The following is a 25,037-nucleotide window of genomic DNA, read 5'->3' on the forward strand; positions in this document are numbered from 1 at the left end:
TGCAAAATAATGGCTTGTTTTCCCTGCCTCCTGTCTGCTTCAGTGACCAACAGTGCACATTGTGATTCTTTTTAGTGTTCCAGGTAAGGTCTCAGGAATCTAAGGGAGGCTTGTTTGGGAAATTCTTGGTATCCTAATGTCAGATATGGTAGCATCTGTCTCTTCCACTAGTGCTCACCCAAAACTGCTAGCATGTCCTCAAACTCATTTCTGTTCTGAGAGGATGGAAGCTTTTGGGAACTCCCATGTCAGCTCCTCTGCTTCACAGTTTGTGATCTGTGTGCAGCTTCTCAAAGGTGGCAGTAGCATGTTCATAAGCAAAGTTTCTGAAACTCCAGGACAGTAAAAAATGTTACTGTAAGGTAGCCAAGCAGTTGTCAGAGACTCAGCTGAGAGAGAGTCTGTGATTGTAACTTGTGATATTGGTAGATATAATAATATAGTAGATATAATTCCAGTAGTGAAAATGATTCAAGTAATTAACATGCCAAATGAGGGTAACTCTTTATTACTCTTGCATTTTTAAAGGGGGTGAGAGAGCAGGAGAGGAGAGGTGGAGAAACAAGTGAAGCAAAGTCCTCAGGGGTCAAAGTGACTTCACTGTGTCTCTTATGTCTAAACTGTTTCTTGTCTAACTTTTCACCATTACATGAAAACTTAGCTTTTTTAAGTCTTGTGCACAAGAACAGTGAGGTTAAACCATTTGTTTATGAAGTCTGGATACATAAAACCATAAGGAAGTACAGAGGTGTAATCACAGCACAATAACCTTACCTTTAACCTTGGCTTTATCATTCAATATTGTGGGGGTTTATTCCTTTTTTTATGCAAAGGGTTTTGAAAGAGCAGACTAATGTTTCTCAGTAGACATAAAATACTGAAATGCTGCTTTCTGCTTTTATGGATACTGTAAATCTAGCTAAACAAAAATGCCCTACAGCATCATATAGTCCTCTGGGGCATTGAGAGCATCCCATCAATGCCCTGCAGACCTCAGAGCAGCTGCTGCCTCACTGCAAAGTGCACAGCTCCTCTGTGTTAAAAAAAGAGATACAAGACATTAAATACAACCCAACCACTCGTGGCAGTCCAGAGAGTCATAGGTATAGGGGGCACTCTGCTGCCTTCACTGTCTGCCAGTGCCAGCTCAGGCTTTTTGCTGCTCTCACTGCTGGGTTTAAACGCGTGTCATTTTTGGGAGCCGCCTCTGCTTGGTGGGGGCTTTACCAGCACCATCTGCTTTATCTTTGCAAAGTGTTGCTGTTTGTGCTTTGAAATCAGTTGATTCTCTCCCAGTTACTGGGGTAGCGCTTTAAAGGCTTTTTGACTAAAAGTGCTTCAATAAAAAGTGAATGTTCTTTATTTTGTGGCCTTGTTGTGCAATGCCTTTTCTTGGTGCTGCTCTGAAGCTGGTCCTGAAGCAGCGCAGGCCGCGGGTCCAGGACAGATCCAGGATCCATCGCCGTGCGCGTGTTTGGGGCTCTCCCGTCTCGCTCGGAGCGCTCGGACCCGGGGCGGTGTCGGTGACACTGACAGGGCAGCGGGCACTGCCCAGCCCCGTGTGTGCGGTGCCCGTGCGGGTTCGGTGCCCCCGTGGCGACAGTGACAGTGACAGTGTGTGTGGTGACCTCGCAGCGCCCCTGTCCCTGTCCCTGTTCGGTGCCCGCAGTCTCTGTCTCTGTCCCCATCTCTGTCGCTGTCCCTGTTCGGTGCCCGCACTGTCTCTGTCTCAGTCACCATCTCTGTTCCCGTCCCTCTCTCTGTCCCTGTCCCTGTTCGGTGCCCGCACTGTCACTGTCTCTGTCCCCATCTCTGTCGCTGTCCCTGTCCCTGTTCGGTGCCCGCACTGTCTCTGTCTCAGTCACCATCTCTGTCGCTGTCCCTGTCCCTGTTCGGTGCCCGCACTGTCTCTGTCTCAGTCACCATCTCTGTCCCCGTCCCTCTGTCGCTGTCCCTGTCCCTGTTCGGTGCCCGCACTGTCTCTGTCTCAGTCACCATCTCTGTCCCCGTCCCTGTCTCTGTGTCCCCCCCCCGTCTCCCCCGGCCCCACCCCGTCCCCCCCCGCAGGCCCCGCGCGGTGCATGGATGGAGCGCGCTCTCTGCGCCTGCGCGCGGGCAGGGCGGGCCCTCTCTCCGCCGTCCAATGAGCGCGCGCGGCGCGCGGCGGGGGCGGGGCGCGCGCGGCGCTGTTTGGATTCGAAGGCGCGCGGGGCGCGGCGCAGGCGCGGTGCGGGGCGCGCGGCGCTGCCCCCCAGCGGCGGGGCGCGGCATGGCGGGCGCGGACGCGGCGGGTCCCGACGCGGGGCCCGCGGGGGGCGAGGACGGCGAGACCCGGCAGCGCTACGAGGAGCTGTGCAGGAGCCTCAACATGGACGAGCGCGCCCGCGCCGAGGCCTGGCTGAGCTACCAGAGCATGAGGCGCAATTACACTCTGGAGGTGCCGGCGGGGCGGCGGGCGGGGGTCCGGCTGAGGGAGCGCCCGGCGGGGAGGGAGGGGCGGCCCTGGGGGCGCGGCGGCGTCTCCCTCACACCGGGAGAAAACAGCGCAATTTCGAGCCGTCGCGGGAGAAGGGTGTTAAAAATAGCCTTGCCCCGTCGCTGCGGCCCTCCCCCCTCGGCCGGCGCGGGTGTGTCACATTATGAGCTGTTCGCTGTCCATCGGGGCCCGCCGGGCCGCGGGGCAGAGGGCGAAGGGCGAAGGGCTGTGTCTCGTCGTGCTCGCAAACAGGAACACGGGGTGACGCGCCGGGAGGCGCCTTATCGGGGGCGGTGTGCGGGGAAGGTGGCGCTGGAGATAAATAAACCTTGGCTGTCCCAGGACCGCCAGAGCCGCGCCGAGGGCGGCCCCAAACCCCAGGGGAAGGAGGAGCCCTCGCTGCTCTGACAGCGCCTCTGCTACACACGCTCGCGGCCATCGGGATGCTCGGGAGGGACACCGGCCCGTCCCCGAAATGTGTTCACTCACCACGCCCCGTGATCCCTCCTGGCCGAGCAAAAGCACAACATCGAATTCAGTTTGGCCCCTTGTTTTACTCGTCCTTTTCCCATTAAAATGTTACTACTTGATGGAAGAGGGAGAATAAAATTTCAGGTGTTCATTAGACTAATTTCTTCCTTAGGTAGCAGACTGAATAATTGTTCTTTTGTGTAATACAGAGCAAATGGAAATTGTGTATTTCTTTTCCCACTGTGTATTCAGGGCAGAGAAATGTTCTGGTAGCAAGGAACTGTAGCCTTTTTTTAATATACTAAAAATCAGAGCAGTACAAAATGCTCTAGGAGAAGAACAACACTAAAAATATATTGCTACACTTTGTATCAAGTGTGAAATTTGTCGCGGTTACCAGTAATTTTGGTTTGGATGCAGTTCAATGTTAAGTGTCTGTTTAGCACCTGTTTGCTTGTAGTTAAAAACACAAAAGCACAACAGAACTTTGGAGCAGCAAATCAACTTTGTCACTGGTTGAACTTCATCAGTTCAGGACACAGTTCTTTCCCTTGATGCTGGGGTAGCTGAAGAGAATGTTTTACTTTCCAGTGAAGTGTTCTAGAACTCTGATGTTTTGATTCACAGGGAAACGATATGCACTGGCTGGCTTGTGCCCTGTATGTGGCTTGCAGGAAAGCAATTCCAACGGTGAGCAGAGGAACAGCTGAGGGAAATTACGTGTCTTTAACCAGAATCCTGCGCTGTTCAGAGCAAAGGTAACTTTTCTTTTGGGTGATTTTTAAACACTTACAAGAACTCAAGAACTGCTTATCAGCTTGTGAAATACAGAACTAGAGAACAAAAGCTAAATGTATTTCTTGTTTCCTGCTTTTAGAGGTAGAATTTATATCACTGGAATGTTTGTGTTATAGCTGGTTGCCACAGAAGTGGGGCAGTTCCATTTGCTCAGTACTGTGTTCTAAAAACACTGGTTTTCAAAATAAGAAATTTACTTCCTTCTCAAAGGAGAAAGAAGCCAGGCACTGAACAGTCAGTTTTTGGAGTGTGCAAAGTGTGAACTTCTCACAGGAGAAACCACTTTTAATTGGCTGTGAAGATGTTCACACAATTTACCTATTTTTTTAATGTAAGAAAATTTCGCTTTTCACAACGTTGTGCTTTGTGACTAAAGTGATGTCAGATCTGATAAACAAATCTGTGTCAAATGTTATAAAACAATGAAGAAGAGCTTCCTGAAACAACTAACTTTATTTATTAGCAATCTGATTGTTTTCCAAATATTCTGTAGGAAGGCACAAAAACGAAAGAGAATGATCTTACGCACTTTGTCTCCCATTTCCTCTGCTGTTGGAGCATTGCTGTTGGTTTAAACACTGCAAAAGTGTCCCTCTATAAACTCTTCTTTTCCAAGTCAGAAGTTCAGGAAATTGAATGGGGATAAATTGTTTCTGTGGTCTGAGCTATCAAAGAGTAATAACCCTGAAAAAGACTTTGTAGATAAAGAAGCAAAAAATGAGTGAAAGTCAAATTTGCTAAAGTGCAATTTGCTAAAACTTGGGGGGGGGTTGTACTTTGTAGAATGTTCTTAGCACTGTACAACTCAGAATTTGTTTTATTTAAGTTAATAAATTATTCTGGAAAATGAGGGAAATCTGATTCTGACATAATCTGACTGTTGGAGCTGATTTGTCTTTGAGAAAACGCCGGGACTGAGGGCACATTGTTAACACAGTTATCAACTGAGGATCTAAAAACATTTGCGAGCTGTCTGAGCTCATCCATGGTTGTGGGTGAAGGAACTGGCTCTGAGTTGCTTGTTGTGTTTGCAGTACCATCATTTTATCAGTAGTTTGGGAAGTAGAAACTGCACTTCTGCTGAAAATGTATAGTTTATTTCTGCAAGAGAAACAGCTTCTCATATCTAACCCATTTGGTATTTTCAGCTTGATTGAGTTTTTTAACAAGATGAAGAAGTGGGAAGACATGGCAAATCTACCATCCCAGTTCAGAGAACGAACTGAGAGATTAGAGAGAAACTTCACAGTTTCTGCAGTTATTTTTAAGAAGTATGAGCCCATTTTCCAGGACATTTTCAGGTATCCTCAAGAAGATCAACCTCGTCAACAGAGAGGAAGAAAACAGAGGTAAATTTATTTCTATTATTACCAGACTGATTTTAGAGCATTACTGTAGGAAAAATGCAGTGAAGTTTCTTAGTTGTATTTTGACTGTATTTTCACAAGAGTCGTTTATAATATCAGAGTTGGTCTGATTGTCCTTGCTGTAATTTATTTTAATCTCTCAATTTTGGATCTCATAGGGTACAGGAAATCTCAGTGCTGTTTCTGTGCTTTGGGGAGTGGGGGAAAGGGGAGAGATTCCAATCAGATGGTATTTCTAAGATGGGAAAGGATGTAAAAATTTGATCCTTGTATGATCTGCATCCCTTTAATAGCTCATGGTACAACTCAGCCTGTTTCACTGCCTGGTAACTCCCATGGTTTTCTTCATAGGTGCAGATCTTGTGGATATTTTCCTTCACACTGGAAGCTTTGTTACTTTGTTCCTGTTTGTGTAGGAATGCTGAGACTGGGGTCCCACTTGTGTCTGCACAAACCAGGGTACAGCTTTTGCTGTACCTTCAGTCAGGGTTTTTGTGGGAAAGGGGTAAACTTTTGGCCACTCTGTAGCAAAGCTTAATTTTCTCTTGGAATTACTGACTGTTTATGATGTTGTATCAGTTTGGATTGGTTGAGCTTATTGGGTGTCTCTGCTGTATTTTCCTCCAAAAGACGACAACCATGTACTGTGACTGAAGTTTTCCAGTTTTGCTGGGTGCTGTTTGTTCATGCGAAAGGTAAGAGATCTGAAAGGGATTAAATACAGCAAACATGGGTTTGTGAGCCATTACTTTGTATCAGTCCTTAAAACACCAAATAGGTGGGGGCATTTCTGAATTTGGAAATGCTTTTGGAGAAGGGGCCTTCTCACAACAGCTGAAGGAATGTATTCTGTCTTTATTTCCCCAGCTGTGTGTTTTACCACACTTCCAAGGTAAGCTACATGTCCAAATAATTTTGTAGGTTTTATGTGTAATATTTTTATGAAGTTTTCAGTATTCTGGAGATTTATGGTGTAATTCCAAGGGGGGAAAAGTAATTTAGTGAATGTTAGTGAATTCATATTGAGCTGTTACTGTAATCCAAAAGGAGGTGTGTGTGTACATTCTACTGGGAACAAAAAATATTTAAATTTATCCTAAATTTTCAGCAACACTGAAAAATAAGTTTTTCTATAACCTAGTAAAAGGAATAAAATAAAATTTTACGTGTGAATACTTTCACAGCAGTAGCACAGATACTCTTCTAATTTTTTGGATAGCCTTTTTGCCACCCCAACCTTTTCAAAGAATGAGCACACAGCAGCTGTAACCACATGCATTAATAAATAGGTCTGCATGTGCTTGTCTTGTGAGGGTGATTTTCCCTTGCATTTTGGACATTACAGTGTGTACATCAATGGCCAAGTGTCTTGAAGACTTGGATTCCTTTGGAACATGTGAGGAGATCCTCTCTTGATATGCTGCTGTAGAAATAATGCTGTGAACAGAAAATATATTGCAATGTACGTGTAACCTTTATGGTAAGAGCAGCTCTAAGGCTGATAAGAACAGGAGAGAATTTCAGTTGCTTTTCTTAATAATGACTGTTGGGAGAACAAAGAAGGAACAGAATTAAATCCTTGTCTTAGGCTTCAGTTGTTCAGTCATAGCACATACAGTCTAAAATCTTTCCTCAAACCTGTGTCTTAAGGGTTTTCTGCATCCCAAGGCCTTTTTTCAAGAACTGCTCACTGTGAGTTACGTATAAGTAGGATAGAGCTTTAAGGAAAACAAAGGCAGGATTTATATTGCGCATTTAAAAGTGAACCAGTGTTCAGATTCCTACAGTGTGCTGTGATTTCCTTAACTGGATGATTTTGAGGACAGGACAGGGAAGGCTGTTGTGGTGTTGAATGGCCTGGCACTAATTTTGTTCAGTACAGGTGACCCTTTCCTTCTACACACTGTTCCACACTGCAGAGGACTCCTGGCAGCTTGACTGACCCTCCCCATCCCCTCTCTGTACAGACATCTAGAAGGGTGTGCTGCTCTGAGCCCTGAACCGTCTGGGAAAGATGCCTTTTGGTAACAGGCTGAAAATTCCACTTTACTGGGGAAGAGAACTCTTTCCTAAACCATTATGGTGCTTTCAGCCCTGAAGTGCAGTCTGATTTTCATGCACTGAGCACAGAGGAGAGTTAGTCCTGTACTTCACTTCCAGTCAGTTGGGACTTCACTTCTTTAGCAGAGTTAGGCAGCTGAGAGAGTAAGTAGGTCAGTGTGAGAAATCACAGATTCTTTTCTCTTCTGTGAAGTCCCCAGTTCTATGGGAAGATTGGATGGCTGATGAGATGCAAAGGAACTTTATGGTAAATTATTGCTAAGTTTTTGGTTAATATATCTGATTAACTACATCATCAATTGACTACACCTTAATTAGTGAGCACTTTCAGACATACTAACTAACTTTGTGGAGGACACTGTGTTGGTAACCTATCCAATTAAATTTTACAAGAAGAAGAAAATTTTACAGTAAATATAAACTGTAAAATTAGTAAGTTATTACTAACGTGTGGCAGCACAAAAATGAAACTAAATGTTGACCATTTAAGGCATTAGGTATTCATGGTAGGGTTTGATCTCTGTGTTTTGAGGGTTGGCAGTAAAATCCCTGTCAGAGCAACCAACACCAGTGGCAGGTTCAGGCTTGTCAGGGCTTTTCCTGCACTCCTGCAGACCTTTGGGTTCAGCTGCACAAATGCAGAACGTGCAGGGACCTTCAGCACACACTGCACAGTAAAGGAGCCACTTTGCTCAGTGGTACCTGCATCCAAGCTGTAAGATTTGTCTTTTAAACTTCTTTTCTTTCGTTAAAATCAGTGGGGAAAAAATCTCTGCTGTACCAGGATAACTGTTATTTTTTACTTGGTATGAGGTTGCGAAAGGGAGCAGTAACCACTGTTTGAACTGTCATGGACAAGTCATTGCTATGGAACTGCTGTTGAAATTAGATTTATTTTTGACTGTGCTGACAGTAATGATTGCCATGGTACATGGTTGTGAAACTGAGCCTGTGTTATAGTTACTTTGAGAATTTTACTGATTGAAAGTTTTGCTAATAATATTTAGGACTTTCATTGCTTTGCTGTGAACCTGTGATTATGTGGAAATAATTGATAAATAATACAGTTAATTAAAATTTCATGCAGACTTTGTTATTTTAAATAGTTTAAATTGCCTGCCTTGAAATTATTTGCCTTCTAACAAACATGAAATCAGAAAATTTAATACAAATTTGAACAAACTGGTATTTTGCTGGTAGAAAAATAAAGCATAATACAGAAAAATTTCCAAGTATATATCCATTTTGATGTGTTCTAAGTGAGTTTATTATAATATGATAGATTCAAGAACCTAAACCTGTTCTTCAAAGTGGGCTCAATTAAGTGGTTTGGAGCTTGCCTGAGAAAAAAGGGGGAAAAAAGAGTGAAAGAGTTATTAGTAGTCAAAGAGTAATAGAAACATCACACTGGGCATCTAAATTAATGATTTGTGATTTATGGTAATAATTAAAAGTATTGTTTATTTTACAAAACTGCTTTTAACTATGGCCACTCCTCTAAAGCAACATCATAAACATAAGTGAGTTCAGTGAAGAGTGATGAAGCTGAATGTAACCTTTGTGAAAGGTGATAAAGAGGGAAGAGGTTACAAGGACTCTTTTCTACAAGGTGATAAATAAGAAATACTTGGTAAACCAGATCAGAGATACACGTTTTAACTCTTCTGTAAAGCACAAGAGAAATAGAGTTCCATTTATTACTGTTCAGAATGAGCATGCCCTCAGCAAAGTCTTTGTAGGAAAAGAGATTTAAAAAAAAAACCAACAACCTGACTTGGAGTTAAATATAGATTCATTCTGGAGGGGTGGAGAGAGCAACGAGGAGTGGGGTTTGCTACTTCCACAACCTCTGGAAACGTGGGTCTAGCTTTGCAAAAGTTAAAAGCTCTTTGCAAGTTTTTACAGCAGCAAAACTGGGGAAAAGGAGAGTGTCAGTCAGAACCTGTTCTTCCCCCTTATTGGCCTTTAGAGCAGGATTTGCTCCAGGCGGGTGCAGGAAGAGTCTGTTGAGGGATGTAACAGCACCAGGCAGTGGGTCTGCTCTTGCCAGAGCTATGGAAACTCATTTTTCTTCCTTGAAGCAGTTTGCATTGTACAGTTTGTGCTGCTTCCAGTTATTTATGCACTGGTTAATCAGATTACTGTGAGTGAGGGGGCCTGCAGTAGCATGTTTATCACCATTCTGGTAAGTTTTGATTTCAAAACAGTACAGTGTATTTGAGTTCCTTCACAATTGCTGCTCTTTCTGAAAACAAGTCTGTTTTATTGCCTGTGTTGCTGTCCAGATGTTTGTAGTCACCAAAGTCTGTTTCCAACACTGCATTGTTGATTCTGATACATATATCAACAGTTTCTTGGTTAAAAAATTTTAAATCCTTGCTGATTTTAGATCTTATGTCTTTTTAATATTGAAGGAAATTTTCCTATGATCAGTGATGACTTGGTCAATTCCTACCATCTCTTGCTGTGTGCTTTGGATCTGGTGTATGGAAATGCTCTCCAGTGTCCCAACCGTAAAGAGCTTCTGAATCCCAATTTTAAAGGTATGCTGAAAACAACTTAATCTATTTGAAGCCTGCAAGAACTTCTGAGGCTACTGAAATGAGTATGAATCTCTGTGGTGGAGAATAAATTGAATAATGTTGATTTGAAACACATGGGAATGAGTATTTTCTGTCTCAGGCTACACAGTTGCATTTCTGTTAATGTGATATTAATAACAGACCAGTGGGTTTTGTCAATAATACAGTAAGTCAAGAATTTGGTATGCTATGGAAATACCATTGAAGGAAGTTCTGGAGTAAAAATTTAATTAATGAGCTTTTATTGGCTGTGAAAGTGCATCCGGGCACAGCCATCACTGGACACTGTCAGACTGAGTGTTCCTGTGATGCAGCACTTTGGAAGGATCTGGTACTCAAATATGAGATTTGCTTCTCTCTTTTCTGGATTGCTGCTCTTCTCTTTCTGAAGGGAATGGAAATGTAGGTTGACTTCATAACCACAAATGCAAATAAGTGGTGCAAGGTTTCTGTTGAACTTCTGATGTAATTCTTTCTGGACTTGCACTTCATTTTCAGTGCTGTGCAGTGTTGGCCTTTGCTTTGTGGTGCTTTGGGTGGGAACTGGGACCATTATCTCCAATATTGCAGTTCACAAGTGGTTGATTGTTTTTCTATTAGAATTTATATATTTAATTTTTATCAGTCACTGATTTTTTAAAATCTAACACAGAATTTGTTTTTGATAACATTATCCAGTTGAGAGGCCATTACGTAATTAACAATTCTTTCAAGGGAACTAATTACTGTTTTAATTTCACACTACCTACCCTACACACCATAGAATTTAATAAGAAAACAGGATATGGAGTTGCAAAATGAAATAATACAGAATACTTAATTGTAGGTCTACCTGAAGACTTTCATAATAAGGATTATAAAGTATCATCTGATCCTCCGTGCATCATTGAAAAACTGTGTTCATTACATTATGGATTGGTTTTAGAAGCAAAAGGTATCAAGGAACATTTTTGGAAGCCATACATTCGGAAACTTTTTGACAAAAAGGTTGGTCAGTAAATTGGTAATGCAGAGAAATGTCTCCTTACTCATTATTTCTAAACAGTTTTAAGAAGTGAAATGCCCATACTTTGTTCTTAACTGTCTTGCAGCTTTTAAAAGGAAAAGATGAAAATCTGACTGGATTTCTGGATCCTGGGAACTTTGGCGATAGTGTGTAAGTCCCTGTATTTGTGGATTGGTTTGCGTGAGTATCCCCGTGTGATACAATTGCATGTGTTGTCTGTGTCTCAGCACGATCCCAGCCAGCTGCCCTGTGTGTTTGTTAATGGTCCTGCACTGCTCTGCCTCGAGGTGCCTTTGAGGTGCTGTGCTCTGAGGCCTGCTTGAAAGAGGATCAATGCCTCAGAATGGTGTTACCTATGTCTGCTTTGATTCTTACATTTGTGTTCCCTTGATTTTTGTTTTTTCTTTTCTGTGTCTAACTCAAGGAATTAGTAAGAGAAAAGATGTGGGAGCACATTGAGTGGGAAGTGGAAGAGGAAAAATTTGGGTTTAGTGGTGGTTTTTTTCTTTGTAAACCCAGAGATGCTTATGGGTAGGACTTACTTTAATTTAAATGGTATAAAAATGGTAGAGTGTAGTTTATGATGTGAGGCTGTGTAAATTTTGAGGAGTTTCCAGACAAATATGAATCCTCAGTATTTCATTAAGTTCTTCCTGCAGCTTTATAAATGGAAAGGCATCGGATATGAAGGGAAAGTAATGTCCTTGCCACAGTCATGTTTAGGATAGTGTAGATTTTAAAGGTATTCCAGTGGTTAAGTCAGGGTCAAAAAAAGTTTGAAGTAGACTTGCCACAGGCCAGAACTGTGTTCACTCTGTGAGCAGCTGAACAAAGCAGCCTCAGTAAAAGGGGGTTCTGCCTCCTCTCTCTCCCTTCCTGCTGCAGCAAAGCCATCAACAAGGCCTACGAGGAGTATGTTCTGTCAGTGGGAAATCTCGACGAGCGAATCTTTCTTGGTGAGGATGCAGATGAAGAAATTGGAACTCTCACAAGGTGCTTAAGCACAGCTTCAGGAATGGAAACAGCTGAAAGAGTACAAGTGAAGCATAATTTGCAGCAGCATTTTGACAGAGTGAGTATGGCATGGTCTGTGTTGCTTTTTAATGTGGAGATTAAGTTGAGTAGGTCTATGTCGGATGAAGAGAAGCAGCTACTAAAAATTGCCATCTTTACTGTTCAGGGTGATCTGGGAGTGTACACAACATAGCTGAGTTTGATTTTTGTAGTGGATTAGATACATTCCTTACTTTTGGGGTTTTTGGTCTCCATGCATATGGGTTTTATGTGATTAATTCCAGTACAGAGAATGTTTAGGTTATTACCTATAGAGAGAGATCTTCAGGTAGATTTTTAGGTGAAGGTACAGAACGGGCAGCTTTCTGTATTTGGTTGGCAGATGCTGAACTGTTGGGGCTCTCTGGACTGTCCAATTTCCCCTTCCTTCACATCTCTGTCCCACATTGAGAGTGTTCTGTTGTTGCACGTATACAAAGCTGCTCAGCACTTTGGTCTGTGCATTCTTTTTCTTTCCTTTTAACAGATGGGCTTCAGGTGCTAATATTACATGTGGTTACAGTTCTAGTTAAATTACTAGGGAAGAGTTTTCATCTTGTTGCCTAAAATCATGGTACCTAAATATCTTTAACATGCCACTTTCCAGTGAGCTACAGCTCCCTTTGGTACTCAGGGAATGGAAGGAGTGCTTGGATTGTTTTTTGTTTTGTTTTGTTTTGTTTTTTCAATTGGTCTTATTCTTTCACACTTCCCTTCCAGCATCTGCATTTCAGCGTAGGTCACATCCCCTCTGTTTACACAGAACTGTTGGATACAAACACAGCGTGACACAGACAAATCTTTCACTGCAGGCTCTTACCTCAGGCCTGGTCTAGCTTGGGCCCTTTGATTTTGAGCCAGTTTTTTCCATAACACAGAGTAAGAATTCTGCAGATTGACGTTTCTAGGCCAGGACCTTTATCAAAGTTTTATAATAGTGTACATATATGTAGATGTGTGTGGTTTTTTTCAGTCCAAATCACTTAGGATTACAACCCCACTGACCGGCCGCAAGTATATTAAAGAGGGTAACCCATATGTGACACCTGTTTCCATGGCAACATACACTTTGAGCCGCCTTCACACGATGCTGGCAGGACTGAAAAATGCCCCCAGTGAAAATCTGGAGCAAATACTGAGGTAAGCTTCATGTGTAATCAACCAAATTATTCAATTTAATTCAATTTTTTAAATAGTTTTAATGACAAATATTAATGCTAAACAGTGTAATTTAAAATGTGAGCCAGTCTTGAAAGATTCTGGAGTAAAGTAGAATCCAGAGAGACATTTACATTTCAAAAGTCTGTTCTCTTTATTTAGACACATCTATCCTTAGAGACTGATGGCTTATAAGAACATACACCACTTAAAACCCAACAGTTCTGAGCCCCTTTAACCTCAAATTGCCTGTATAGAATTTTCAAGACTTTTCTTCCTACTTAACAGCTTGCACTATCTGACAAATCACTCCAAAACAAACCTTACTCTAAATGTAGATAATCTATTGCTTCAGGAACTATATTTTAAAACCCTTTTTATGTTGTGTGGAAAATGCTGTTTAAATATCTATCCCTGATCATGAGCAGATGAGCACATTTACTACAGTGTATACAATACTAAGAATGTGCTGCAGATGTTTTACAATATGTATTTATATTTTCATGCTCCTAGTAGGAGTAGTATATTGAAAGTATTTACTTTTTCTTTTCAGGTCATGTTCCAGAGATCCTTCTCAATCTATTGCAAACAGAATAAAAGAAATGCATGAAGTGTACTGCCAGAGCACACAGTCTGAAGGAGAATTCAGTAATTTTTCCAAAGGTGGGAAACATTTTGCTTATCTAGATAAGAATTAAAGTGGCTTTAAACACATTGATCTCTTGTAATTAACAGTTTTGCCCACAGGTTATGCTTTAGCACAAGTGTCTTTTCTACTTCTCTTGCCTTTTCATGTATTCTTTAGAAATAGCAAATTTCAATGCCACATAAAATTTTCTAATCAGCCTTAGCTTAAATGGCTGGAATTTGATCATATTTTCAGAACTACAGAAGTGAAATGAAAAGCACTTTTTCTCTCAAATAAAAGAATAGTAGCAATGGCCTGGATTTCTGTGATAGTAAAGGAAAATCTGAGTAATTGTAGTCTTTTAAACCCACCAGCAGTTTTGGTTACATATGAGGATGGATTAATACAGGTATTAAAATCCCGCCAGTATAGATACAAAAATATTATTTGCAAAATTGTCTTGATATATGAAGTGCCTGAAGATGGATTGAAAATAAGGAAGATGCTCTTGACCTTATTTCTTAATGAGGCCTTACTCTGTTCTTGTCAGCTTAGTTGCTTCAGTGTTTTCTGTTGCACAGGGCAAGCTGGATCCATTCAGGTATACATTTCAATGTATTTTCTGAACTTGAACTATGTATAGTGTAGCAGTGTTAAGGATTGTTCTGATACATAGTGGTGTCATCAGAATCTGAGTTCAGTAGCAAGTTACTCTGCTCTGCCTTCACAGGTCTCGGCAGGGTAGGAAAAGGATTCCTAAATTAACTTTAAATTAACTGATTCAGTTCTGAAAGTTATTGTAGCCACAGCAGCATAGAAATCCACACAAGCTACTAAACTGTTGCATCTCTGTATCTGAAGATGAAGAATGTAATACTTTTTTATTGCATGTCACAATATTGCTTCTTTTTAAACTTCCTGCAGATGTTGCCAGTAAACATTTTCGCCATGCTGAGACGCTCTACTACAAGGTCTTGGAGTCAATCATTGAGGAAGAGAGGAGGACTCGACTGGGAGACACTGACTTATCTGTAAGGAAAAATAATCAAATAGTACCTTTTTTAAGCACATTTTTAAAGTGGAACCTACTACATAGGAACACAGTAGTAGAGCAGAATAGTCAGCTGTTTAAAAGGAGGGTAAATCTCTAGTAGCCTGTAAGTACATCTGAATGGAAGAAAAAAGGTACAGGAGGTTGTGTTTGCAAACACAAAGATACATGAAATTTTTAATGAGTGAGGATGGCTCATTTTGGATTCTGTTCTCTCTCTTACAAAATAACATCACTTTTTATAAGCTTGATAATCTTGTTGTTGAGGCAGAATAAAAAGTGTTTCATTGTTCTACAGAATAAAAAGTGTTTTATTGTTCTGTTTTATTGTTCTACAGTTACAGTATAAATTAAGCTTTAAAATTTGCAACTCTTGCAGGCAATACTGGAGCAAGATGTGTTTCACAGGTCTCTGCTGGCCTGTTGCCTTGAGATCATTACCTTTACCTATAACCCACCTGGAAACTTCCCATTCATCACTGAAATATTTGACATTCCCGTTTATCATTTCTATAAGGTAAAGTGTTTGATAGCTAGAAATGCTTATCAAGTCATGAGTGCTCATTGACCTATACGGCAACATAGGACTGAGTCATACTAATTCAGCCTAAATATTTCTAATATCCTCTTCTTCCTTGAAAATGAGGAATTGGAATTGTATCTTTGTTTAATAAATATATGAGACAAGTACTTTATGTTGATGATAATTATCCACCTGCAGGTAATTGAGGTTTTCATTAGAGCGGAGGATGGCCTTTGTCGGGAAGTAGTAAAGCACCTGAATCACATTGAAGAACAAATCCTTGAAAGTATGGCATGGAAACGGGAATCCATATTGTGGGACAGCATCAGAGATAATGAAAACAAAGTTCCTAGTTGTGAAGAGGTAAGCACATCTTTAGAAGTTTTAGTTTCTGTAATCAGACAGGATGGCAGAGAGAAGCCATTATACCCTGAAGGAAAGGAGGCCTTACATGTCCCAGTCTCATTTTCACCCTACCAGCCCATCAGTGCAGAGAAAGCAGGAAATGCAGTGTGGTCTGTTCATGGTTATCTCTGTAGAGACACCTGAAATAATTCTCATCCAGTATTGTATTGGTGCAGCAGAACAGTGAGCAGAATGGACAAGCAGGGAAGGTTTGGACCAGTCACACTTGAAAAGACTTCTAGGCAAGAAATGTGGTAAAAAGTACACCCAGAAGTAGTCACAGAAAGACTGTTACAGTGCCTGTTACCGCACCAGGCAGTTCTAGCTGGGCTTGGGGCAAGTTTTTCAATGTTCTTGGTTTTTTCCATAGAGTTTGCTGTTCAAAATTTGTAGTGCAGTAGGTTTTAAACATTTTCTGTGTAGTTAATCTGTGATCCAAACAGGCTAATGGAAGTTTACATATTTAAGGTAATGCCACCTCAGTCCTTCGAGAGATCTGCTGGGAACAGTGTTGTAGGTTCACCACTGACACCAAGACGAATAAATGAGGTTCGTGCTGAAAGTGGAGGACTAGGAAAAGGTGAGATTTTTTTAAAGCAGAACATGCTGTACTCGGCTTACTTAGAATTAAGGTGCATAAGCTGCTGAAATGTCAGTGATTTCAGGAAGTGATGTATGGGAACAGCGTATGTGTATGTATACATACATATGTGTTAAATAATACACACATACCTTATGTTTTAATGGGTTTGCTTTATTGTTATACCAGGATAGAAGCTCCACTATATATTTAGTTATGTGACATCTCAAACTTTTTTCACTAGAATAAAAGAAAACATAATACACTAACCTAGCAAAATATTAAACACAGCATTATTAGAGATTAAGTCACCTCTAAAAGCAAGCTGTACTTTTTAAAAAAATGTTTCCTGAAAAGGCTTTGCATGACATGTTTTGGTTTGCATTGGATTTCTGTCATGTATTTGCTTATCTGTATAATTAGGGACTCTAAAACAAGAGTTAAATATATACATTATATATATGTGTGTGTGTGTGTGTGTTAAATCCACAGGCCTTTCATCACCTTCAGCTACCCTGTATGACAGATACAGTTCTCCTACAGCCAACCCTACGAGACGACGACTGTTTGCTGATAATGAGAATCCCTCTGACAGCAGCACCCCCGTGAGAGTGGCCCAACAGCCCGTGGTGAACACGGTGCCTGTGCAGAACGTGAGCCCCGAAGCCGTGTCGGTGACTCCAGTGCCCGGCCAGACCCTGGTCACTGTGGCAACTGCCACCGTGACAGCCAACAACGGGCAAACTGTGACAATCCCAGTACAAGGTGAGGGAAAAGCTGCTCTAGAATTATTCTGGCTTGTTCCCATCAGAGTATTTTAGTACATAGCCAAGGGGAGAGGCGGGAACAGTTGGCCAGGAGAGAAAAAGGTATGGGAGACATTTGGATAGATGAGCAGAATTTGAAGACAGAACATGTACAGCACAAGCATGTTCTGACTAACATTTATTTTATAAAGCAGGTATTTCAGTAAGCCCTCCTTCCTGAACTGGCACAGGATGGAAGTTGCATTAGCATGAAAATCTTAGTTCAACTTCATTATCTTCTTGTGATTAAAAGTCCAAATTATTTTGATTAAACAATTTCATGTATAATATACTAAATGTGTAGTTATAAGCAGCTAATAAAAGAATTACTGAAGAATTTTTAAAAACTCAAAACCAGAAACACACACCTGCCCCACACACAACTTGCTATTATTTCAGACTCCTTTTCTTAAATTACAGGTATTGCCAATGAAAATGGAGGAATAACTTTCTTCCCAGTCCAAGTAAATGTAGGTAGCCAGCCCCAGGCTGTCTCTGGCCCCATTCAGCCTCTGAGTGCCCAGACTCTTACTGGTACCCTGAACACCCAGATGGCTGGGGCAGCACTGCAGTTACCAGGCCAGTTAACTGTGCAGCAGATCTCTCCTGGGGAGCAGAGACAAACCCAGCAGTTCACTGCCACAACCACCAGGCCTCGGAAGACAGGCTCACTTTCACTCTTCTTCAGAAAGGTACGTTTTGGTCTCATTTGTTCTTTGCCTAGTTTGTATTTTGGTAAATCTTCAGGGATTTTAAAAATACCTACTTAAGTACTTAGTAGTTGTAATAACAAGAGCATATTAAATTTAACACTTAGTCTATACCTTCAGTTATTCATACACATACCTGAAGGGCAGTTTTCTCATGCAGGACACTTCTCACAAGCAAAGGAGTGGGCTGTCACAGAAGGAGTTGTGAAGCAGATTCTGTATTTGGGCAGCAGGTTCTCTTAAAGGTGTCTGTTTTCTTGAAGGCTCTTCCAAAGAAAGAGGGAGACGTCAAAGTTTATGCAAGTACAGTGGTTTCTGTGGGTGCTGCAGGACCTTTTTGATGCTCAGGACAACTTAAGAGTTCAAGCTTCAAATTATTGGTTTTCTTTGCACTTACACCAGTACTGAGAATGTGTCTTGTAAGCAAAACAGTTAAGTTTAAATTCACTTCCTCTTCTTTTGGCTTAGCATTTGCACAAGTTCTGCAGGGTGTGCAGGTCTGCACTACTCTTTCTCTGGATAAGAAAAGCAGTGTTGCTGGGCCCTGAGCACAGTCTCTGTTCCAACAGGTGTATCATTTAGCCAGTGTACGTCTGAGGGATCTTTGTGTGAAACTCGATGTGTCTGATGAGCTGCGGAAAAAGATCTGGACATGCTTTGAGTACTCCTTGATGCACTTTCCTGAAATCATGATGGACAGACACTTGGACCAGCTGCTGATGTGTGCCATCTATGTCATGACTAAGGTGAAGTATGAACAAATTTAAAAGCAAACAAACAAAAAACTTCTTTCATACTTAATGTTTCAAATATTAAAATTCCTCAAAAAAAAACAACCCCCCAAAGAGAAAGAACACCTGCAGAAAAACTGTGAACCTTTTGTGTCCTTTCACTCTTAGGTTACTAATGAAGACAGATCATTTCAGAACATCATGCGCTGCTATCGGACACAACCACAAGCCAAGAGTCATGTAAGTACCGTTGTTATTAAACAATGTGGTATCCAGTTTATCAAATGCCTTAGTTCTATTTTGGGAACAGATTGCTTTGCAAAATAGTATTTGGTATTAAATGGATGCAGTCTGTGAGCCATTCTGTAGTCATGTCCAAAATCCTACACTACTGAAAGCTTTATATGCTAAACTTTATCTAAAATAGAAAATACCTTTACTTAAAACCTAAGGAGGAGTGCCCATATTTTCCCCACAAAGAAGTATCTAGAAAGCAGACATCCCATGCAGACAGTTGCTTCCTGACCTGGCATCACCCCTCCCTGGGAACTCTCCTCTGTGTCCCTGCAGGTCTATCGGAGTGTCCTGATCAAAGGCAGGCGCCGCCGCCGCTCCGGCAGCAGCGACAGCAGCAGCCAGCAGAGCTCACCTACAGACAGAAGCAAGGACAGAAACAAAGAAAGAAGTGAGTGATTCCAAATGCCAGATGTTTGCTTTTAATTCCATTGTCAAAACAGTGTGTAAGTAAAGTAAGAGTTGAGTTTTGTGTTGTCCCACCCCAAACAGATCCTCCTTGGGTTAACCTTTGAAACAATTAAGAATATATTGGTAACATTTAAGAGTTGCTGTAACTCAAGGTTTGTGTTATGCCCACTTTGACAGTTTGGAATCTACCCCGATGTGCACTTTTCTTTGGAGGTGGATGTACTGGCCTGAGCTCTGATTTCAGTTCACACACCAAAGAATGAGTCTGTGCAGAATGAGAGGAAATCAGGGCTAGCCTTACTCTTATCAGAACTCCAGAGCTGCAGCAGTTTCTATTGTAGCAGCTGTCTGTCTGCAGAGATAGGAACACCACCCACAGCATCAATTTCCGCATAGCTGACAGCTCTGAAGATTCTTTCCTTGATAAGTGAACTGACACATTTTCCTTGAAATAACTTTTATAAAGGAAAGCAAAGAAGTCATGCTGTATATTCCTACATCCAGTTTTCAGGATATTTAATAGATGATGGTAAAAGACGTAGGTATTAATGTTTTCTGTCACTGAGGTGGCAGGAAGGGGAGGAAAACATATGTATTTTGCAACTTCCCACATTAAACCAGCAGGAAGTATTACCAAGCCAAGTATTTGTACTACTGGCTGAAAAAGACTAATGTTCCTTACTTGAAAAGGTGCCAGGTGGCAACAGGAAAGAGCTAGTATTGAAAGTATAGCACAAATGCTTGAAAAATGGCATGTCAAGCCTCCTTGTATTGTGATGAAACTCAGGTGGCACAGAAAAGTTAGAAGTGAGGGGTGTGTGCAGCGCAGTGTGTGGGGTGGCAGGAGGGCACTGAGCAGCTGCTCCCTGCAGGCAGCCGCGACTCCAGCCCCGTGATGCGCTCCAGCAGCACCCTGCCCGTGCCGCACCCCGGCAGCGCCCCCCCCACGCCCACCCGCCTCACCGGCGCCAGCAGGGACACCGAGGAGGAGGAGCGTGGGGACCTCATCCAGTTCTACAACAGCGTCTACATTGAGCAGATCAAAGACTTTGCCCTGAAGTACACGTCAAATGCTGTAAGTTAAAGTCTGCTTTTTAGTAGTAAACCTCTTTTTCTACTGACCATGCAGTGAAGTCCCCTTAGCTAAGCTCACTGTATGCAAACTCAAGGGCTGCTTTTTATGACAGCAATTTCACCTCGAGGACATACTCTTCTGCTAAAACAGATGCCTATTTGCTGTTTCCTTCTATATAAAATACATGGTTCTGAGCAGTGTCATATAACTCAGAGTTAGAAAAGTAAATTGAAAAACACTAATCCAGCACAATACCATGACAAAATTCGTATTTGTTGTACATCTGTATGGTATCCCAGTGGTGGAAAAAGCCTAGACTATGTTTAAGGTAACCAAGCCTTGCTGTGGTCACACCTGAGCTCAGGTGCAGCTGCTGAGTGACTTCCTTCTCTCCCGAGCAGACCGACTCTCCTCCGCTCTCGCCCTACCCCTTCGTGCGCCTGAGCTCCCCTCGCCGTGTGCAGCTGTCCCAGAACCACCCCCTGTACATCTCACCACACAGAAACGAGTCAGCTCTCTCTCCCCAAGAGAAAATATTCTACTACTTCAGCAGCAGCCCCTCGAAGGTGAGACTGAAGGGTTTCAGTTTGATTTTAAAATTGCTTAATTCTCTCTTTTGTTTCTGGTAGTGAAATTAGAGGCAATTGTGTTGCACAATGTTTTGTTTACCTTGTCCAATAGGACTTTGTCACCTAACGCTCATCAAACTGCCAGTTCAGCTGTTGAAGTTGTAAAGCTGGATGGGCCTTTGAGCTCTGCAGGCAGTGACACAACAGGCTTGAGTCTGAGTAAGACTGTACCTGCTCTGGTAATGCAAAGATCAGTACAGTGATGAATGTCAGCTGGGTACGGTGCACATCTCCACCAGTAAAGCCAATGTAACACTGTAACACAAAATCACCTTACATTGTGGTAGTCACAAAATTGCTTGAGCTGATTCTGGGTTTGCCCCCTCCTCCCTCCAGAGGCTAAAGGAAATTAACAGCATGGTTCGAACTGGAGAAACGCCCACAAAGAAGAGAGGCATTCTCTTGGAAGATGGAACTGAAGCCCCAGCCAAGCGCATCTGCCAGGAGAATCACACTGCCCTCTTGAGACGGCTGCAAGACGTCGCCAATGACCGAGGGTCTCACTGAGCCCACAAAGGTTTCCCTTCCTGCCGCTCCTGGGGCCAGGCTGCTCAGCCACGCACGGACCCACCCAGCCCTTGCAAGTGTCTTCAGCCAGACTGTCCCCAGCCCCGGCCCTGCCCCAGCCATCGCCCCATCCCTGCCCGACTGCGCCGAGCCTGGGCAGGGTCAGGAGAGACAGTGCCAGCACAGCAAGGACCCACCTCAGCCTCTGACACCTGCCCTGCCCCTGGTACAGCTCTTCATGAGCCAAGTGACCACCTCTAGCCTTCCAAAAGCACCTGAAGCACTTCTTGCTTGGAGAACACACTCCTAACACAGCTGTCTGCCTTGCACCAGAGCTTTCCTTTCCTCTGCTCTAACCAGTCCCCTCACAATGTTTATCAGTGCTTCACCCTTGGCAGCTGGAGGTGCATCAGACATTGGAGCACTGCCCCAAGGTGCCTGCAGTCAGTGGTGTCTTGGTTCCTGCAGCAACCCCCTCCACAAACTAACCACAACATCCTAGCAAAGTCCAGTTCTACTTGGAAAGGGATGATGGGAATAATTGTTCTGAGGCCTAAAAGAAGCTGTCTGGATGGATTCTGTCCCTGTTCAGGATGTTCCACATGCCCCTGAAACATGTCATGTTGTTCAGCTTTAAGCTGTGGCCCCTTGCTGTACAAAGGGAGGGGACTGTATTGATGCATTTGTTTGAGCTGTGCAACATTGGGAGAGTGAACTGATGTTCCCAAGGTGGCACTTTGATGGGTCTGTGAGGCATCATTTTTAAGGCAGATGAGTTTTGCTGTATATTTGCAATGGCACTTTCTAAATGTGAATATTTTTTGCAAAGGGTAACTTCAGCTGTCTTTGTGCATTGAAGCAATTTGACTTTTGTATTTATTTCAATCTGACCTCCCATTGCTCCTCTTCTCAAATGGCATTGAGAATTCATTGTAATTTGATGTATGTTCAGCAGTGAATGCAGGAAGCCAGGATGTATGCTTTTTTCAAGGAATTTTATATGCTCTTTGCTTTTCTTGAGAGTCAGACACTGCCTCCCCTCACTTACTCAGCAGCAGGACCTTGGTGTCCATCTCTTAAAACAGACATTTTAAAGTGGGGGTTTGGGTTTGTGGTTTTGGTTTTTTTTAAATGGACTAAACCAGGCTGCCTGGGAGAAATCACTCCCTACTAACGGGATGAGCAAGGGGTGCACATATTAGACTTACTACTTGTTTTCATGTAAAATAGTTCCCAAATATCAAACTTGTTAGGAAAGCATCAACCATCTCACACTGCACAATGTGCCAGTCCACTGCTGGGGAGGGGATGTTCTTCATGTAAAATGGGGCACAAGCAGGTGCCAGAAAGTTGTCTTAAGGAAGCAAAAGCTAAAAGCTCTGTTTTCAGTCATTCCTGCCTTCATGAATAATAGGAAAATTTGACACTTAATTTCACTGTAAATTCAATTAAAGTAGAATAAAAGCATCTTTTGTTCTTACCTGCATAGCAAAAATGCTGAAGTCCAGAAGTTGTGTAGATGTTTCTGTAAAAATATTTATGGAAGTGTCAGAAAATTCTTGTTACTCTGTACCATTTACTTCACTTTGTATGAAAATATTGCAATTGTATTTTTCAATAAAGACTTTATAAACTCACATTTTTGTATATGCAAAGCTAAAAATAGTCTGCAGCTCTCAAGCACTTGGTTTGATGGCCAGTGCAAAAAAGCCAACGAACCAAAACCCCAATCATATCACTGAGGCCTGCAAAGCCCAGGATACACTGGATAGTGCAAGGACTGGAGTCTCACAGTGCAATTACAGGTTTAAAAATAAGTAAGTCACTTAGTCACACTACAAGGGACAGGATTTACTCTTGCCCTGGTTTAGTCACCATGTTTGTTCCAAGTGTGTTCCCTCCTGCTGCTCTGCCTGAAGGGAGAGCAGTGCCAGGGAAGGCTCCAGCTGCTGCTGTGGCACAGCAGGAAGAGCGTGGCTGTCTCACCCCACAACACTGGAGGGCCCCAGAACATGCAAGGCTTTGCCTTCCCTACAGGAGCTTTTAATCACAGACCCCACACTGTAACTCAGCAGAATTACTTCCTCTGTACTGTGTACTCACCTTCCAATGATTTCCATGGCATCACCAACCTTGCTCCGGGAACACCTTTGTTTAATACACAGTTCTGATTACAGAAAGATGCAGTGTTGTCTCCCTTTTACCCAATCTAATAATAATAAAAGATTATTATTCATTCAAAACTAAATAAACTTTCATGTTCTTTAAGTAAATAAAATTCCATATCCTTTAAGTAAATAAAATTATTTTCTTCTCAGTAAACTATTATCTTGGAGCAACCCAACCTACTGACCAACCCTGCAGCAATTTGTGACAGCTCAGAATAAACCAGACTTACAAACCCATCCTTTTCACATTGTCCTATCATTGCTCCTTGGTTGGGTTCTGCCAGCCGTGGTGTTTGCCAAGACCCAGGGCTCAGAGCAGAGCCCCGGCTCAACAGCAGCACTGCCCAGGGGCCTGGGGCTGTGGGGCTTGGCCCGGGCACAGCAGCAGCAACTCAGTCCTGCACTGCAGCTGAGATCAAAGAGCAGCCCAAGATTAGAAGGGATTAAACTTCTATGCCAGCCCTTCACCTAAAGGGCGTAGGAAATGTGCAAGTCATTGATTTATTACAGAAGCTTCTAAATCATGAAACCCCATAAGGAAGAGCCATGACAGCCCAGCTCAGCTCAGTCCTGCCGCCTGCCCAGCAGTACCCCACGCTCAGCACAAGGCCAGGCCCAGCACCTGCTTCACATCAGGAGTCCTTTAACTAAAACTCTGCTCTTGATAGATCTGAAGCATTTAATTTCAGTTTCAACCTTCCCAAGAAAAGTTTGAGATAAACAACAGCAACAACAGAACTGTAACAGTTGAAAAAACAAAAGTATTTTAGCAGCTCCACTCCAGGTCAGTACATTTACCCTCAAAAACTTTTCCCGCATCCTTTCCTTGAAGGACCCACAGCAGTACTTACCAGGCAATACAAACTCAGCTTTCAGATCAGTTCCTTGATTTCTGGCCTCTATTGCAAACTCGGACCAGGCATGTGACAATTCCAAGGCACTTGCAATTCCTCATAACCTGCCAAGTGTCCAAAATACTGAGGCTAATGAGGCATTAATGTCACACAGAAGACAACACTGACCAAGCCAAGTGCCACAGAGCCATGTGGTTTTCCTTTCTTTGGGTGTATGACAGCACATTATTTCACCTGTTTCCTTAGGAGCCAAAAAGTTTTCTCCAAGGGGAGAGGTGGTTACCCCCACCACCCAAAACCCCATCAGCACATCAGTCATGTGAGTCACTCCAGCTCGTCCCAAGGCAGCTGGGGTGGCACTAATGCCATCACTAAAGTAAGGGGAGCCCAAGGAGAAGCAGCCCAGCTGTAAGGGATTAACACATCACATTTTGATAGGAAAATTCTGTTAGACAAGAATAAGGCATCACACCAGGCTCTCGTGAAAAGTTAAAGATTTAGTCCTGAGCTCACACATGCTTTAGAGAGGTTTTCCTGTGTGTGGAACACAAGTCTCTTCAGTACAGAACTGCTCCTGGTACCCTGTAAACATCCCAAACATATACACAGACAGGGACAGATGTATCCAAGTGCTTCCACTCTGGTTCCAGTCTTTGCTACATGTCAACAACACAGACCAACAGGGACAAAAGC

The 25,037-nt window shown here is 42.6% G+C and overlaps 1 protein-coding gene across 2 annotated transcripts; it reads left to right on the forward strand.

Moving 5' to 3' along the window:
• Nucleotides 1-22,959, forward strand: RBL2 (RB transcriptional corepressor like 2). Of its 2 annotated transcripts, none has more exons than XM_071567407.1 (22): nt 1-83; nt 3,575-3,705; nt 4,894-5,094; nt 5,743-5,807; nt 9,588-9,716; nt 10,582-10,742; nt 10,847-10,911; nt 11,647-11,833; nt 12,788-12,954; nt 13,526-13,635; nt 14,525-14,631; nt 15,031-15,168; nt 15,373-15,537; nt 16,048-16,159; nt 16,652-16,924; nt 17,386-17,657; nt 18,245-18,421; nt 18,575-18,646; nt 18,977-19,091; nt 19,984-20,186; nt 20,588-20,752; nt 21,152-22,959. In XM_071567407.1, exons 2-22 carry the CDS (start codon nt 3,584-3,586, stop codon nt 21,320-21,322), a joined length of 3,177 nt encoding a protein of 1,058 aa, XP_071423508.1. In that variant the 5' UTR covers nt 1-83; nt 3,575-3,583; the 3' UTR covers nt 21,323-22,959. The 2 variants fall into 2 exon arrangements, with proteins under 2 accessions (XP_071423508.1, XP_071423507.1); XM_071567406.1 differs by lacking the exon at nt 1-83 and adding an exon at nt 2,201-2,437.
• Nucleotides 22,960-25,037: the final 2,078 nt, after the last annotated feature.

The sequence above is a fragment of the Pithys albifrons genome, chromosome 12 (genome assembly GCF_047495875.1).
Source record: "Pithys albifrons albifrons isolate INPA30051 chromosome 12, PitAlb_v1, whole genome shotgun sequence".
In the NCBI taxonomy this organism is placed as follows: domain Eukaryota; kingdom Metazoa; phylum Chordata; class Aves; order Passeriformes; family Thamnophilidae; genus Pithys; species Pithys albifrons.